We start from the raw sequence: 19,115 nt of genomic DNA, 5'->3' as shown, positions 1-19,115 counted from the left end.
GTGAAATTGCTCAGTTGTGTTCAACTCTTAGCGACCTCACAAGCTCCTCTGTCCATGGGATTTTCCAGGCAAGAGTACTGGAGTGGGTTGCTATTGTGTCTTGATTTATCTGAGGCACCAGCAAACACTGAAAGACACATCCTTGGCTTTCTCTCCAGAGCACACTTTTCTGATAGCAAATCTCTAATTTTAGCATCTTCTCTCAATTTATCTTTTTCCTCTCACATTTTACTATTAGTACCAAGAAGAAAACAGGTAATTTCACACTTAGATTGGAAATTCAGCTGAATATCCAAGTTCATCACTTACAAGTCCTGCTTTCCACATACAGGACACAAACATGCTAAGATTTCTATCACTAAAAGACAGGGAGTCTCCTTTCCTCCAGTTTCCAATAACATTTTCCTCATTTCCTACTAAACTATACCACTAGTACTTTTAACATCCATATTTATACCAACAATCTGCTTAACCCAATTTAGGTATTCTCTATGACACTTCCCTGGTGGCTCAGATGGTAAAACGTCTGCCTACAATGCAGGAGACCAGGGTTCAATCACTGGGTTGGGAAGATCTCCTGGAGAGGGAAATGGCAAGCCACTCTAGTATTCTTGCCTGGAAAATACCATGGATGGAGGAGCCTGGCAGGCTACAGTCCATGGGGTCGAAAAGAGTTGGACACGACTGAGCGACTTCACTTCACTATGATATATAGGTTCTATCATGATCCTCATTTTCTTCTGGGCTCTCACTGGACAAGGCTTTACCATGCATATTTCTACTAATCGTCTGTTCAAGGCAATTTATATCATGCTCCTCAAAATTCTTCCATGACAAATATTCAATTCTAAAGTTACTTTCACTCTTTTGGGTATTTATTATAGCAGCACTTGGTCTCCAATCACTGTAATGAACCATACTGAATACTGAACTAGGAAAGTCATTTTCACTGAGCAACAATAATCTTAAGAATGTTGGGAGTTTTTTCCATTTCAAACTTTTAGCTATATCATTACAATTTTTAGAAAGCAATGAAATTTTACTCATATTTTTCTGTGACAGTCATCTTATATCCTGGTTATATTAAAAAATAAAAATAACATAAGTTCTTTGAATAGAAGTAATAACCATTTATCTAAATAGGTATTATTGTGGGTTTAACTGTATCCTCCCAAAGATATGCTCAAGTCCTAACCCCCAACACCTGTGAATGTGAACTTATTTGAAAACAGGGTCTTTGCAGATGTAATCAATTAAGAGATGAGGTCATACTGGCTTAGGGTGGACCTCAAATCCAATTAACAGTGTTTTTATAAAGAGCGGGAGATATAGATAGAGAAAAGGAAGACAGCCATGTAAAAATGCAGGCAGAACTGGAGTGCTGTAGTTAGAGGGCAATGAATGCCCTTGCTATGCTATGCTAAGTCACTTCAGTCGTGTCCGACTCTTTGTGACCCCAGAGACAGCAGCCCACCAGGCTTCCCCGTCCCTGGGATTCTCCAGGCAAGAACACTGGAGTGGGTTGCCATTTCCTTCTCCAATGCATGAAAGTGAAAAGTGAAAGGGAAGTCGCTTAGTCGTGTCCGACTCTTAGCGACCCCATGGACTGCAGCCTACCAGGCTCCTCTGTCCATTGGATTTTCCAGGCAAGAGTACTGGAGTGGGGTGCCATTGACTTCTCCATGAATGCCCTTAACTGTCAGCAATAATCAGAAACTAAGAAGAGGTAAGGAAGGATTCTCCCCTAGAGCCTTCAATGTGAGCATGGCTCTGGTGACACCTTGATTTCAGACTTACAGCCTTCTGACCTGTAAGAAAATTAAATTTCTGTTGTTTTAAGCCACCCGGGTTTGTGGTACTTTGTTACAGCAGCCCTAGGAAACTAATACATACATAAACTTGTACACACACACACAAAGTAGATAAAATTACAGAGAATAATTTCCCTACCTCAATCAACAAAAATAAAGAACATCCTATTTACAACTCTCCATGCATCACACACTTCCTTCATTTAATAAAAGGACATTTAAAGTACACCCCTCAATGACAGTAACATTAACAGACAGGGGAAGAAGTTAAGGTTTTAAAAATGACTTAAATAGAAATGGCACTTAAAAGGAAATAAAAGTGAAGCAAAAAGACATAGACATAGTGTATTTGGGTAGAAGTATATACTACTATTTCACTCCCCTATTTTCTAGTAGTATCTATAGTTAGGGGCTTCCCTGGTGGCTCAGAGGTTAAAGCATCTGCCTGGAATGTGGGAGACCTGGGTTCAATCCCTGGGTCGGGAAGATCCCTTGGAGAAGGAAATTGCAACACACTCCAGTACTCGTGCCTGGAGAATCCCATGGATGGAGAAGCCTGGTAGGCTAAAGTCCATGGGGTCGCAAAGAGTTGGACACGACTGAGCGACTTCACTTTCACTTTCATCTATAATTAACATCACATCTTAAGCAGCATAAAAATAAAAACACTATTGTGATGATCTTGGCAAATGTGCTTGGTTTACATTGCATCCTAAAGGAAATCAGTCCTGAATATTCATTGGAAGGACTGATATTAAAGCTGAAACTCCAATACTTTGGCTACCTGATTTGAAGAGCTGACTCATTTGAAAAGACCCTGATGCTGGGAAAGATTGAAGGCAAGAGGAGAAGGGGATGACAGAGGATGAGATGGTTGTCGGATGGCATCACCGACTCAATGGACATGAGTTTGGGTAGATTTCAGGAGTTGGTGATGGACAGGTAGGCCTGGTGTGCTGCAGCCCATGGCATGGCAAAGAGTCAGACACAACTGAGCGACTGAACTGAATTCTTAGAAAGCTCCATATAGGCTGAGCTTTGAAAGATTTATACAATACTCAAAGATTTTAAGGGAAATGGTACTTCCAAAGGTTAAGTTAAACCTAAACAAAAAAACAGGTCTTTGCCATGAATGATATAATTAATTGGGAATCTTATCTTACCTGTTGAATTACTTCTGGATATAGCATGGGTAGTCTTTCTGCAATAAGAGCCAGTCCACCCATTCCTGCAAAAACTTGTAATGGTGACTGAATGGGACAGGTTTCAAGTAAAGATTCATCCAATATCCCATCCATACATTCATCACTTGGAGTGAGAGCCTCATCATCGGGACAACTACCAAGTAAATCTCCATGATCTAGAAGAATAATTGCAAATAACAGCTAAAAGAGAGGATCTATTTTTATAATACTTTTCATTTACAAAGCAGATGCTATTGCCATCTCTCTATTCAACAAAAGGGCATAATTATCCTGCTATTCAGATTTAGTTATTTTAAAGCTAGATGCTACAAAAATATTTAAATAACTTCTGATGTTGCTCCCTATAGTTGTTTCACTACGTGGTCTAGTCAGGATCAGCATCATATTGAGAGCTTTTGAAATGTAGACTCTCAGTTCGTACTCTGGACCTACTGAATAGGAGTCTGCAATTTTATAACGTCCTGTAGGTGATTTGCAAGCACACTGAAGTCTGAGAAGTACTATTCTTTAGGGCAAATAAGTAAAACATCAGAGACTTCAGAAAATATTAATGTATGTGCCTGTGATGCTCTAAAAGTATTCAATTAGGAAAAACTGAATAGTGACAAAAAATTTTCTTACTGAAAACTGAAAATTATACCATATTGATTAAATCTGAATCACTCACAGAGGAAAACCAAAAGCTTATGTTCACATACAACCAGATCCTACGAACATTAAAAGAGACAAATTATCCTGCTGAAAATTTGGGCAAAGGAAATGTATTAAAATTTATTAAAGAGCACAAAGGGCTAATAATTAAAAACTGAACTTTAATCAAGGGAAAAATTGAAGATAAATAAGATACCATATCCCACACTATGAAAATCATTGCTTAAATAGCATTTATAGTAGTGAAATACTAGAATCAGAATGCTTCAACAACTGTGAAACAGATAAATTGTTACATCCATATAAAAATAGGAAGTAAAAATGCACATTTAGAAATATTTCATTGAATATATAAAAATAAAAAGGTAAGAAACTGTATGATCCCACTTTTGAGAGAAAAAATGTTTATGAGCACAAAATATCACTCAGTATAAATTATCAGTAAACTGGAAATTCTAAATGGGGCCCACACTTTGATTATAAAATTATGAACAATTAACATGGCTCATTCAGAAATAATATTTTTTAAAAATTAGGAAGTCCCTGGCAATCCAGTGGTTAGGACTCCATGCTTTCACTGCTGAGAGCCCGAGTTCAATCTATGATCGGGGAACTAAGATTCAACAAACTGAATGGTGTAGCCAAAGGGGGGAAAAAAATTAAAACATATGGGCCCATAAAAAATAAAGTAATGCTACACAAGGAATTAACATTAATTTCCAACAGAAATAATAGCAATTTTCTATATTCACAAATAGTCATAAAGAAAAAAAGGTATCTCAAGCTGATGTAATAAAATGTACATTAAGTAATCAGCTACAGAAATCCCTGCCTGCTCAGATTACAGACTGTAACTTAAAAGAAGTACCGTACACGTACCTTTTTCAGGGTGCAGTCTTTTAAAAGAATCTGTTTTTGACAGACTTGGGTCTGTGATAACTCTGGATCCCAATTTAACAGTCAGATCTATTGAACGGTAACCTTGAGGAAGTTTTCGGTCATATAGCAGAGTTAAAAGTTGAGCAAGCGTCATTTCAGCTGGCAACGGCTGGCCTAAAAATGACATAACTAAGTTAAAACTGGAATCCAAGAGGGAGACGTTTACTTGATTCAATTTATTCAATCACTTAATGCTTTTACTAAATTACAGGTTAAGAGTTTGATTCTGACACCAATTTCAAAACAATATAAAAACAGCCAACAGAAAGTTTACAAAACTCAAATCTGTTTCTGACAAGTGTAAACAATAATGTCTATACAAAGTGATGGACAGGGAGGCCTGGCATGCTGCAGTCCATGGGGTTGCAAAGAGTCAGACACCACTAAGCTACTGAACTGAACTGATACAAAGTGTTAATTAGTTACTAACCAAATTCCACTAAGATCTTCTGAGCATTGGTGAACAGAGAGAAAAAAAATTTCCATAAATCTGGAGTTGGCAAATCTTTTCCAAAAAGGCTAGATAATAAATATTTTAAGCTACAGCGGTTATACGGTCTCTGCTCCAACTACTACCTCTACTGTAGCATGAAAACAACTATGGCCAATACATAAATGAATGGGCATAGCTGCACTCCTATGTAAAGGTATTTTTAAATTATTTATTTCAACTGGAGGATAATTTCTTTACAATATTGTGGTGGCTTTTGCCATAAATCACCCACGGGTGCACATGAGTCCCCCCGTCCTGAACCCCCTCCCAACCTCCCTCCCCACCCCATCCTTTAGGGTTGTCCCAGAGCACCAGCTTTGAGTGCCCTGCTTCATGCATCAAACTTATACTGGTCATCTATTTTACATATGGTGATATACATGTTTCAATGCTATTCTTTCAAATCATCCCACCCTCCCCTTCTCCCATATAGCCCTAAAGTCTGTTCTTTACACCTTTGTCTCTTTTGCTGTCTTGTACATAGAATGGGTATAGCTGTATTCCTATGAAAATGTTTTTATAAAAAGAAACATCCAGTCTACCTGGCATACTTTACTGACCTCTGTAGAAATCAACAATGTCTAAAGCTAAGAAGTAAAATCCAAAGTTAGCTGGCAGTTTGATTATAATGATACAGCACACACATGCAGATAAAATGGCTATTACATCGACAAAAGGAAAGTATACTGGTCAAAGAATATGATTCAGGAAGAGAGGAAGCTTAACTATCAGGACTACATCTAAGAATTCCACTGCTAAAACTAGTTCTTTAAAATTAACCTCACGCTATGTCCTGTATAACTTGTTATGAATTAACGAAAACATTAATTTTACTGATCATTTTATAGCACATTCATAACAAAATTTAAGAAGCTAGTGCAAAACTGCAACATTATAATGTTTAAAAAGGGTATTAAATAAGTTACTTTCTTTTTATTCTCACTTTTCTTGGAGAGATCTGTATGGATAAAAGTCTCACCAAATTATTTATCTCATCAACAGCATCTGATTAAACATGATTTTGGTTATGACACGTGATTTATTCATTTGTAAGATTACTAAAATTTCTGATATGCTTTATCATTGTGAACATTACCAGCTAAGAGTTTGTGGAAGAGGTGAAACACAGGGACTGTAATTATTTTGCTGGCAGCGTCTGCTCCTGAGGAGGCACTTCCTGTTTTATCAGGCATTGTCCTCCCTCTCCTGGATGGTGGGCGAGGTGGCGTAGACGACACAGCACGTTTAGATTGGGATTTCAGCCCTAAAACAAACAAACAAAAACCTTATATAGCCAACACACTAATGAAGTAAAAGTGAATTTCTACAATATATTACTAAAGCACCAGGAACACCAAAAGACTCAAATATTTCTTTTCCTGTAGTATCTAATCTCTTGATCCTATTTGTATTTGATCCTATTTGTCATTTATTATACTTCATGAATTACTGGACATGATTTAGCAACTAAACAACCACAATGAATAACTGGATGCATGTGTAACTATTTTTCAAGAAAGTATAAATTAATTCCTGTATTCTCTGAAATACATGTAGATGAGCATCCATTTACTGGAAAGTAATTTTGTGCAAATATATACTGAAAAGCTTGTGTTCTTAATTTTTCTCTGAGAAAGAACAGATTAAACCAATATGTCTTCTATTTAAGAAGAAATGTAATCTAGGTTGAGCTTTCTCTTCTGAACTAAGAATTTTGTTAAGAAAAACATCCTCCAAGATTATCCCTTATCTTGACCAATTTTTCCTCTTCCTGCATCTAATATAGTAAAAACTCAGTTTTCAACCAATTTTCTTTTGAAGATTTTTATTTTCTAATTTTATGGAATGAGTACAATATCATAAGTGAAAACTACTGAATACTTTTTCAATTTGTATTTTATATTAAAAAAAAAGTTACAGAAAAACTCCTTAAGACTTAGTGAACTTTTAAAGAGTATAAGTGTCTGTACACTGTCAAGTTGAAATGCAGCATCTAAACTATTAACACATGTTCAGTATCTGATGAGATACAATAAGCACAAAATAAGTTTAATAATTCCAATGCCAAAGAGTAACTGATGTCTGGTACAACCATTGTGTATTTAATATTAAGACATCATTACACCAGCTTTTTACATTAATACTGTTTATTACATGAAGTTCCTATAAATATGTTACACTTTATAGAAACCAACAAAATCAAGATTATATACGAAAAAATCATACCTGAAGCAACAACAACACTGTAATTATCCTGAAATCCATTTTCTGCCTTAACTTTTTCTTTTTCTTCATGGTTTTTCTTTTCCTTGTCATCTTTTTGTTCACTGATTAGTTTAGCAGTGATACTTGGTGTATCTATAAGAAATTTTTGTGTAAAATACATTGATTCTCAAAAATCATTAAGAAGGGAAATAATATCTTAGGGGACTTTATGCAAGATTATAACTAACACAAAGGCAATATAAATGGTCTGGAAAAAATATTACGAAGGCAAGTGTGATACATTCAATTCTCATTGATTTTATCAATGAAAGGGATTCATCATTCTCCTTAGGCCAGGATACCTAAACTCCAATCTCTAAAAAATATTTTTTATATTATAATGGTACTACCTCTAAAGGCAGTTTTTAAAACTATTATCAAGAACTTCTGTTTTATTTTAGTCATAGATCAATCTGCTTATCACCTGTATCTATATATTTCAGTCCTCACAACATGCATATCAAGGAAAAATATTATTTTCAAAATAAGGAAACAGTCTTAGCAAGGTTACTGATACAATCTGTAAATGGCAATATGGAACTCAAGCTTCGGATTAATCCTAATATGCATTACATTAGAATTCTCCTGCTACAAATAGGAGTATAACCAAACAAGTTTAAGGAACAGAGGTTGCTGGTTTTATTATTTTTATTTGGCTAGTAATCTTAGATAAAATGACATATTTTACAAGTACTTTAAGAATGAATACCAAGGACTTTCACAGATAGTCATTACTCTGAATTAATATTTTCTTTCATGCTTTTGAATATGGCATGCTATTATAAATCATGAAATAAATGATGACCATACAATGATCTTATTTAACCACTGCTGCTGCTGCTGCTAAGTCGCTTCAGTCGTGTCCAACTCTGTGCGACCCCACAGACGGCAGCCCACCAGGCTTCCCCGTCCCTGGGATTCTCCAGGCAAGAATACTAGAGTGGGTTGCCATTTCCTTCTCCAATGCATGAAACTGAAAAGTCAAAGCGAAGTCGCTCAGTCATGTCTGACTCTTAGCGACCTCATGGACTGCAGCCCACCAGGGTCCTCCGTCCATGGGATTTTCCAGGCAACAGTACTGGAGTGGGGTGCCACTGCCTTCTCCAATTTACTAAGAAACTCAAAAAGCACATGGGGCAAATGGGGAAAAAAGGACAGAGCTTCAGTGAGCTGCAAAACAACTTCAAGAGGCCTAATAAATGTGTAATTAGAATCACTAAAAGAGCAGAGTTATGGGAAGACAAATATATTCGAGAAACTAATAGGCAAAACATTTCCAAATCTGATGAAATTCATAAACACACAGATTTAAGTCAAAAAACTGAAATCATAAAAACATGAAGAAAACTACAGGCATATTATCTGATGATAGTAATGGTCAAACTGCTTAAAAACAATGATAGAAATTAAAAAAAAACAACAAACAATCATTATTTGAAAGCAATACAGTTAAAAGCAATAGAAGCAGGTAAAGGGACCACTTAAATAATTTTGGATTCTTTGTTTTCAAGAATATTAGTAAAATACATATGCACATGTTAATATATCATGAGATGTGACTAAAGAATACAAATACAGTTTAAAGACCAAAGTACTGCTGACCAGAGGTTAAAGCAGGCACTTAGAAGTTTCTGGTATTTGCTAAGGATAACTCAGTTGGACTTTTTAGTAGGATACTGTTCTTCCATAGACATCAGTTTTATTTTTAATTTTTAGATAATAAAGGGAGCTATTTTGCTCAATATTCTAAATGACAGAACAAGACATTTTAGAAAACAGAATTCATTTATGGTAAAGATAAATAAAATGTTAAACTTCCAGTTGTTTGGTACTATGTCTATACATTTCGATTAAGTTAAATGTTGTCATCTCAAAAGCGGAATTTCAGTACTCTTGTTCACTTCCTTCCTTTAATTAGAAATTTTTTCTTCATCATGTAAAAGGCACACTTTTAGAAAACTGAAATGTAGAAAAAAGTGTGTAAAATCAAATTTTCACAAAGTTTAGTTATAACAGGTAAGGTGGAGGTTTTCAAATAAGAAAAAAATGTTAGACATTTATAATAGAATATATTATAAATGTTAGAATATAACACTTTACTGTGTAATATGTAAAATATAGGAAAGTATTATTATAATATGCACACATTTGTGTTAGATGCAGTGTCTAAAACCGATAAAACAATCTTTTCTACTTTATTTTCTCAAAGTGATCATATTTACTCATGTGGTTTAACTTACTGTCTATGTAAGTATGTTTGGTGTGCTTAGTCGCTCAGTCGTGTCTGACTCTGCAACCCCATGGACTGCAGCCTGTCAGGCTTCTCTGTCCATGGGGATTCTCCAGGCCAGAATACTGGAGAGGGTTGCCATACCCTCCTCCAGGGGATCTTCTCAAACCAGGGATTGAAGACAGGTCTCTTGCACTGCAGGCAGGCTCTTTACCATCTGAGCCACCAGGGAAGCGCAAGAATACTGGAGTGGGTAACCTCTCCCTTCTCCAGGGTATCTTCCCGACTCAGGAATTGAACCAGGGTCTCCTGCATTGCAGGCGAATTCTTTACCAGCTAAGCTACCAGGGAAGCCCAAATATGTATGGTAACAACTCCCCAGTCTCTTCAACTGAGTCTTTTATTTCAAATTTGGATTAATATTTCCAACTAATAAATAGATCACGCCAGTTTTTTGGGAACTCCTAACTTTTTCCAGTTAACAGTGTTGCTCAAAGACTTAGAAACACACTGATGTATATTTAAATTGCAAATATTTAAATTTTCAGTTTGTTTTTTATTCTGACAATATACAAAATATCATAAATACTCTGAGAGGCAGAGTATGTGTCCTACTCACTGTTACAGCCCTAGAAGAAATTACTGTGCTTACACATAGCAGATACTCAATGAATTCATCACTGACTAGGATTTCAGAAAGGCAAAAAAAGTGAAACTTACTACAGTTAACTGGCATTCTACCCCCAAAATGCTTTTACTTCAGAAACTTATATCCTATTTAAAGGCATCAACTGAGAGCTCTTGAAACACAGACAAGAAATCTAGGGGAAAAATTCTGTCTTCCTCACTGTTATAAACAATCAAGTCACCAGCCGATTCTACCTACTGACCATTCATTTATCCCCTAGATTTAGTAAATGTTTATTACTTAGAATGCTGTCATTCAACCTAATATACTGTGCAATTCATCTACTATAAAATAGCTTTATAGTTTATCTCGAGAAAGTTCCATCAATAGCTTCCCAAAGCTTGTTGCCATTTCCAACTGCCCGTTCTGCCACTACTAAACACAACACACATAACAACAAAAGAATTACTGGTGCTGGAATGTATTATACATTTTGTACACAGCATCCATGTTTTGAAATGTGAAACCATCTTGACCATTTCATGTCATTAAATAGCTCCTGAGTGAATGTAATAAAATTATAAAAATGATAAAATTCCTATATACATATAACATAGTTACAGAAAAATAAATATTTAAATCTGACTTGCCTGACACTCTGTCCAGAACTTCTGATAATGTTGTTGAGACTGGCAAATGAAGTGTTCGGAATTTGTGGCCTGCTCCATACATTGGATGCTGGATGACGTGGCTAGTAGCATTAATTCTCCCCTTGTACAGCTGGAAATCAAGAAATAAAAAAGAGATTTTTTTGAAATATATGTCATTATATAATAACTTCAAAAGCATAAAAGAATAAAAATTCAGTAATGCATACAAAAATACACGAGCTTCTTTTTTGTATTTCTTCAAATGTGGCATGTCTGTCATGATTTGTTGGTCAAATTTTGCATTAGCACTGTTATACCCAACAATCTGTCACTTTTCCTCCCAAATCAAATTATACTATTCACGGCAATTTACAACTAGGTTATTCCAGACAGAGAGTTAGCTGAGATTTCTAAGTCCTATCATTAAGTATAAAAGCTATCATAGTTTCATTCTGCTGTATTAGAAATTAGAACAGAGATAACTGTAAGCTCTGATATGAAAACATAAAATATCTTTACACACAGTTCATCATTAAGATTTAATTTAATTGTTAAATACTCACTGGACAGGGAGACTGAAGAAACATTGTCACTTTCTCATCCTCCAGCATCAACTGCAAAAATAATCTACGTACAAACCCTGAAATATTGCCTGATGTTGGAAGGTTCCCTCTTTGAGGAGATGTCTGAAACAGTTCACAGAGAACCTGACAAAGTGAGAGATTTAAAAAGTTAAACATGGCACTTCCAGCTTTTTACTTTAAAGAATACAGAGGAAATTTTAAATGTGGATTAATAAATATGCTTCAATTCATCAAATTAGCAATTAAAGAATATATTATTTCATCTTAAATGAGTAAGAGGTAGACATGAAGTTAAAAGTGAATCAGAAACTTCTGTGGATAAGAGAAGTTACTAGTCCAGGGTTTTCAAAAAATACCTGGTGAAACCAAATTAATTTTAACTTCAATCAATATCTGAATGTGGTTACTATACAATAAAAATTCTGAAAAAAAAAACACATTAAAAATATAAAATAAAGCCTTAACAAGAAACTAAGAGAGAAAACTAGGACAGAAGACAATGGAACAGAAAGTTTCACTCTACCCAAAGGCAGAAACCAAATTTTCAAACACTCATATTTAAGGACTTAAATTGGTAATTTAAGCATTTCTTTCAAATTAAGCACATTAAGTAGATAGTTTCCCAATAATATAGCTGAGGCAATAAAGTATTTTCCTCTTCTAAAAGTTAAGTCATTCGGTAATTTTTTAAAACTATAATAGCTCATCCTTTTAGATATTAATAGTTTAACCTGGAAAAGCACTATTAAATAAGGGAGTACATGCTCGTTCCCATTTATTGGTGTCTACCATGTCTTAAAGGGTTGGACACGACTGAGCAACTGAACTGAACTGAACTGAACCATGTCTCAAACAAGCACTATGCTAGTATACATAGCTTGTTTACATTATAAGCTTTCAAGATTCTTGGCCCCCAGACTCAATACAATAATCTTTCATACTTTGAATGTGATTTGTCAAGAGTCTCCTATCTGAAACCTACTCTAATGTGTGCTTCATTAGAAGCAAATCAACAGCTTTTAACAATCCAGTTACTACAAAATGTAATGCCTTGATGCAGATGAGGCCTTCAATGGCCACCTTTAAGTGGTCAATCTTGTTTCAAGAGCTGAAGCATCGTATTAGGGGTAGATTTTTAAAAAAGAGGAATGTTTGACCTTTAGCTAGAATCTTGAAGAGTTTGTCCATCATTCATCAAAAAGAATAACTGACTTATGTTAATAAGTGAAGAGAGGAGGGAAGAGATATCAGTACTTAATATTAATTATGGTTTAAATTCAAATCCTTAAATGCACCCAACGGGAAACTTCATCATCACCTGGCCCTAATACATGCCACTTTCTGAACTAATTTCAAGAGTGTTATGTGACAGCACATTAAAATAATAAGACACCTGGAATAGAAGTCAGTTTTTCTACTCTTACCTGGGCCATCAGCTTTTGATTATTAGGGTGACATGAAATGCACTGCAGAAAGAATGCAACAGTCGCATTCTCGATTGCTGTCCTCTGCTGAGTAGTCAATCCTGTTGTAGCAGCTGAGGAAAGAGAAGCTGATCTTGCACTGGTCTGTTGTGCACTCAGGCTGTGTCCTCCAGAGGTGGATCCAGAGTGACACAGTAAAAACAGAAGTGCTGTCCACAGTGGATTGACTTCAGACCCACCAAGCCAGTCTTTCATAATATGGCTATTGCCAACTTCTGTCAAAAACCTAAGAATAGGAGCAACCAGGTCTGCTGTGATGGGCATCTTATTACACTGTTGTGGGACGTGGTGCCGTCTCAGTCTGTCCTGGGAAGTGTCTACTGATTGAGCAATGCTTTCAGAGTGAGAAGTGTGGTTAAAACAAAAACTAGCCAGACTCCTCACAAGAAGAGAAGGCAAACCCGAGTCCAATAATTGTTTGATAGCTTCTGGAGATTGAGAAGAGGAAGCAAGGGTTGCCAAATGTGATTCAGTTAGGGCAAGAGGTGCTTGTGCATTTTTAGAGTCGTCCGTTAAAGATGAACTGAGATCTTGCTTCTTGCTATCATCTGTCATGGACAGTCCATGGTGACACTGCACCGGGGGAGGCGTAATGCCCATCCAGCCCATGAGCAAAGAAAAATAGCTTGGGTGTATGTGACACATCGAGCAGAGCAGACTGTCCACAGCTTTCTTCAAAACCATATTGCAGGGAAGAGACATGGACCAATTAAAAAGTAACCTAGGGGATAAAAGATACCATGTTAAAAAAAAATTTTTAGAAAGACCTCACTGTCCATTATTTCTACTAGAAATCACTCTGATGAAAATTACACAGTCTAACATTCAGTATTAGGACACTATAATGTCTCAGCAAGATTGATTCTAATAAACATCATTAAACACTTCAGTAGGCTGAAGTAAGACTTGCAAGATGAGCACAGAAAACTAAGATCTCTATCAAAATGGTTCTACCATTCTCTGTGTGACCTAAAAAAAAAAAATGACATATAGGAAATAATGAAAAAATTATAGCAAAGAAATGTTTAGATTGAATTTGACAGGATTAATGGTTTTAATTCATGTCTGCAAAATGAAAACTATTAGTGAGCTTCACTAATAAATCCTGGATTATGCCAACTAAAAGAAGCAAAAATGACAAACTAGAGGAAAAAAGGTCAACCCTTTATGAGTCATAGAACTCTTCAGAAATAAATATTATATTTTGCCATAGACTTAAAGAGTTATTAGGCAGTCAGCTCAATAAAGCCTTAACTGCATATGGTGAAGAAATGTGGGTTAAGTGGAAACTTCTAGTCAAAAGAACAATCATAGCTGTCTAGAAAGAATGAAAAACAAACAACTGGATTAAAGTAGTCTTTTAAAATTTCTAGTTACACTTTCCCTCCAAAGTTGTATATTAAAGACAAAAGAATCTGGTCAGTAAATTTACAAAAGAGAATAAACAATGTGAACTGCAGGATACATTACACATTCCAAATTTAGGTGGGAAAAGCAGCAATGACACTAGTACAGCTTCTTAAAACATGAAGATTAAATTTGAGTAGCATCTCATTTCCAAATGATATCATTTATACTTATCTAGCACTTTCTTTTTATACAACTAAGCATACAAAAATGCTGCTTTATCAAGTAAAAACCTAAAGTGATCTAATAACGGGGAGAAAAAGAATTTCGTAAATCATACTTACTCAAAGAGTTCTCGGTCTAGCAGTGCTGGTAAATCATATTCTACCAGCAGTTCGTAACTGTGCCACAAAATTGCTGCTACACAGTGCAAATGAGAAGGAGACGGCATCAGAAGACCATACTCTATTGATGAAGAGTTAGGACACATGTAACTCATCCTGCCACTTCTTTTCATAGCAGCCACTCTTGCAGAATCACTGACCCATTTTAACAAGGCCTGAATTCTTAAAAAAAGAAGATGAATTCAAATAATCAATTATACTACAGATAAATTCCACCACTGCATGTAAACAATGTATATATGAAAATAATACATGATTATTCTCAGTAATTTTAATTTAAAATAAGAGGGAAAAGGAATTATGCAATCAATAATGTCAAAGTAATTCTAATTTTCCAATAATACCTATTTAAGTGATGAAAATATCTGCAATAACTCATCTAATCAGCATATAAATAGATTCTTACCTCATTTATGACAGAACATATAAATGTCTAGAATTATAGGATATACAGTTTAAAAAAACTAATTTTATCCTCTAAATTTTTACTCTTTTTATAATAAACCCACATACCATCGAGCAGTGATTGGGGGTCAGCTCTTCATTGTGCAGAATCTCATGCAATATACCGTGTTTCACATCTCTGATCCCCAAGCATTAAATACTAGTACCAACCACCCACCTCCTGCCCTCTGACAAGCCAACAGCCTCAACACACATACGTTTTCAAGTGCCACCCTACTACACTCCATTGCCTAGAGCTGGGACCACAAAATGAAATCAAAAGACTTTTTAAAGCAATGCTTTGAACTTCGTATTTTGGGGGGGGGGGGGGGGGTAGATTTATTGTCAAGTTCTTAAAACACTGTTTATCTTTGTTTTGTTTACTTTTAAATGTCTAGTTTAGAGCACAAGATTCTTCACTTAACGTTAAAAGAAATGGGAGTTGGAAAGTGTATAATACCACTTAATCCCTCTCTCTACCCTGAAGGACTGAAGGATCAACTGCTTTAAATTGCATATGATAAGAAATAAGGAAAAATCATTGGAAAAGAAGGGAGATGAGGCAATTAGGGAAAAGTAACATTTCCTAGAAAAACAACAGCCAAAATCTTGTCATTAATATCAATTCTAAAATATTCTGAAATAGCTATATTTGTATTATGCTAAGAAAGTAATTTTAAGCACAATTTCTTTTTATGATTAAAAAAAGTTAAAAATAAAATAACCACAAGACTGCAGGAAACCTATTCCAGAAAAATATTTAGCACATATTTTTAACCCTATTAATCATTATGATTCAAATTTGACTTTAATTACTATTCACTTTGTCAAAACATATTCCAATATATTTTTAAATATAATATAGTTATCATACAGTTTATATAAAGCAAAAGTTTAATGGAAAGGAAGTCAGCCTATTCAATATTTTGAAGTTATCTGACAAACTAATTTTACTTTGTTAAATATATTCTTTAAATATTTTTAACCCAGAGTACATAAATGCAATGAGTTTAAAATTAATGAAAGGAAATATCAGGGAATAAGTAACAATTTTTCCAAGATGACTTCACTGCCAGGCACTCTAATTCATACCCTTCAGTCTGACCTACATAAATCTCCCCTTATTAGGGACACTGTTCTGTCTCCTCAGTCCTGAGAGCCCAAGTTGTACTGAATAAACTTGATCTCTCTAGTATTAGCACAATGCCAGACATATACCAACTACTCAGTGAACAGCTGTAAAATGAGTACGAACCCACCAAAAAATTAATAATCTGTTAATAATTCATGAAGATGTTTAACAACATACCAAATGCTTTCACTTTAAATACAAATTAATAAAAATAAAGAATCTTAACTGAATATAAAATATTCAACATACTTAAAAGGATATTAACTCAGGAAACAGTCTCCAGCATAAAGATAATTCATATTACTTATACAAACAAAAGCATGTTTCAAAGACACTTGCACTCCTTATGAATTTGAAGGTAAAAGACATCAAGGAAGAACTACATTAGTAAAACATACCTAAAATTACCTATACTGAAAGATCAGTAAACATTTAGGTGAAACAATCAGTATTATTTACTTGGATGACAGTTTCTCACTTTGTGGTAGGAAGCAGGAGAAAGAAGGGAAAGAATCTAATGAAAAGATGTCAGTGGGTAATATAAATAATCAGTGAAAACATTACTATTATCAAAATAGTCCAGGTATCTAATATAGACACAATATTCCTTTATTTCTGTAAGTTTAGTAATACCTAAGCTTAACTTTTACAAAAAGATCTTTAAAAAAAGCATTATTAGTAAAATCCACTACATGAGATTATGTGTACATATGTTCTCGTGTGAAAAATGAGATCACCACATACCTATCTTTTGTTCCAGGATCCTGAGTTGTTCCAAGCTGATAAAGAATATCTATCGTAGAGTCAGAAGACAGTCCATTCAGTCTTCCAAAAAGTAAAGGGCTATTCAAATCTTGTAAAAAGAGAATCAAAAGGAAAAATTCGCTAAATAAGCAAATGAGATGAAAAGATTCGCTCAGTTTAATCTTAAATTATTCATTAAACATAATTTCTATAAAATTCGACAACAACAAATCAAACTCCAAAAATAATGAAGCCATATGGAATTTAATTTTGGAAACAGAATTAATCACAAACATCATAGTTCAAATATTATTTCTCTGTAGATATGTAAAAATTCAAATATCAAAATTAATTGTCACCTGTAGGATCACTGCCTGATGCTGCACAATTTCTCAGAAGAATGTCTATAAGCTTTAGGCCAATTCGAGTGGACTGAAGTCCTATCTTGACGAGCACAACCTCAATGTTGGGTGAATGCATTCCACAGTATGGAGACATCAGTAAGGCAGCACAAGTCTGTAGCAAATTAGCAGTAGGTGCAGCTGCACTTGCCATCATTCCTTCAAGATCACTTATGTGAGTAAGGCAATGATGTAATAACCGTAACCATCCAATACTGAAATACAAAACACAAAACAGCCTATATGGGTTAATTTAAGTAGCTTAAATTACTTCAGACTTCTGAAGTAAAAACTTTTCCAAGATCAAACAAAACACTTCCAAGATCAGCAAGTTGTGGATAGAGTGTCATAGACAGATTGTCTTACTGAATGAAGTCATACACAGAAAGACAAAAATGACATGGTATCACTTATATGTGGATTATTTAAGAAAAGGGGTAGGGGTGTACAAATGAACTTACTTACAAAACTGAAACAGAGGCATGGATATAGAAAACAAACTTATAGTTACCAGGGATAAACTGGAAGATGGGGTTGACATACACACACTACTATATATGAAATAGGTAACTACTAAGAACCTGCTATATAGCACAGGGAACTCTACTCAATACTCTGTAATGGACTACATGCAAAGAATCTTTAAAAAAAAAAAAAGAGGAGGAAATCTGTGGTAAAAAAAAAAAAAAATTTGTGCCTTATAGAGCAGAGAAAATAACCAGCATGTTGTATTTCATAAGTAGGTAGCACCAATCTATGTTAAAAAAAGAATATTTTTAGAATACTATAACATCAATAAGAGTTAAACACACAGCAAGTTTCCCCTATAACATACAAAATAAAAATACTTAAGTACAAGTCGCATTTAGGAATTATGAACTTGCTTTTTATTTAGTCAGGAAATAGTTTTGTATATACATATATGCATAAATATAAACTGCACAGGATCACAGAATTGCAAAACTGAAAAGACCTAGCAGCTTGAAAATAAAAAAGAAATTCCAATTTTCTTCCTCAGGTAAAACACACAATAAAACCAATCTATAAAAATTTCAACCATCCAAATTTACCAGAAGAATGTAAATTAAAGGACACATTCACGTCCTTCTTTGTTTGGTCAGTTTGTATCAGTTTGTATGGTTCAAATCAAACCCTTTACTGACTGGCCATATTAATGGCCATATTGATCCATGGCCATAATATGGCCATATTAATCCATACTGACTGGCCAATATTCTTAAGAATTACTATATAACAGACCAGGTGCTTATCTGTGTGGTCAACTTGTTTGATTCAGATATTCTCTTGGGGATAGGCATTTGGAAATGCTTACATAAGACTACAGCCCAAAGAAGTGGAACTCACACCCACATAAAGCACATCACAGATCATCTCAAAATTTAAACACACATGAATCTCAATTTTAACCAGCCTCAAAGTTCTGTTCCTATGCAATTATTCTTTATTACGGTCACCTCATGCGAAGAGTTGACTCATTGGAAAAGACTCTGATGCTGGGAGGGATTGGGGGCAAGAGGAGAAGGGGACGACAGAGGATGAGATGGCTGGATGGCCTCACTGACTCGGTGGACGTGAATTTGGGTGAACTCCGGGAGTTGGTGATGGACAGGGAGGCCTGGCGTGCTGCGATTCATGGGGTCGCAAAGAGTCGGACACAACTGAGCGACTGATCTGATCTGACA

At 35.1% G+C, this 19,115-nt stretch overlaps 1 protein-coding gene across 8 annotated transcripts in view; it reads right to left on the bottom strand.

Annotated features, from left to right (window-relative positions):
* Positions 1–19,115, bottom strand: part of BIRC6 (baculoviral IAP repeat containing 6) — a 212,862-nt gene that overhangs the window by 65,163 nt on the left and 128,584 nt on the right. For all 8 annotated transcript variants that reach the window (XM_025260851.3, XM_025260853.3, XM_025260852.3 and 5 more), the window contains 10 exons: positions 17,371–17,627; positions 17,012–17,120; positions 14,632–14,853; positions 12,881–13,661; positions 11,436–11,579; positions 10,873–11,002; positions 7,326–7,457; positions 6,196–6,363; positions 4,547–4,720; positions 2,975–3,171 (listed from right to left, as the gene is read on the bottom strand). In XM_025260851.3, coding sequence (XP_025116636.3) covers positions 2,975–3,171; positions 4,547–4,720; positions 6,196–6,363; positions 7,326–7,457; positions 10,873–11,002; positions 11,436–11,579; positions 12,881–13,661; positions 14,632–14,853; positions 17,012–17,120; positions 17,371–17,627 — 2,314 coding nt within the window. The remainder of the gene's footprint in view (positions 1–2,974; positions 3,172–4,546; positions 4,721–6,195; positions 6,364–7,325; positions 7,458–10,872; positions 11,003–11,435; positions 11,580–12,880; positions 13,662–14,631; positions 14,854–17,011; positions 17,121–17,370; positions 17,628–19,115) is intronic.

Source organism: Bubalus bubalis, chromosome 12, assembly GCF_019923935.1.
Source record: "Bubalus bubalis isolate 160015118507 breed Murrah chromosome 12, NDDB_SH_1, whole genome shotgun sequence".
Lineage (NCBI taxonomy): Eukaryota > Metazoa > Chordata > Mammalia > Artiodactyla > Bovidae > Bubalus > Bubalus bubalis.
The sequence above is the reverse complement of the archived record's forward strand: the minus strand, read 5'-3'. Positions and strand labels throughout refer to the sequence as shown.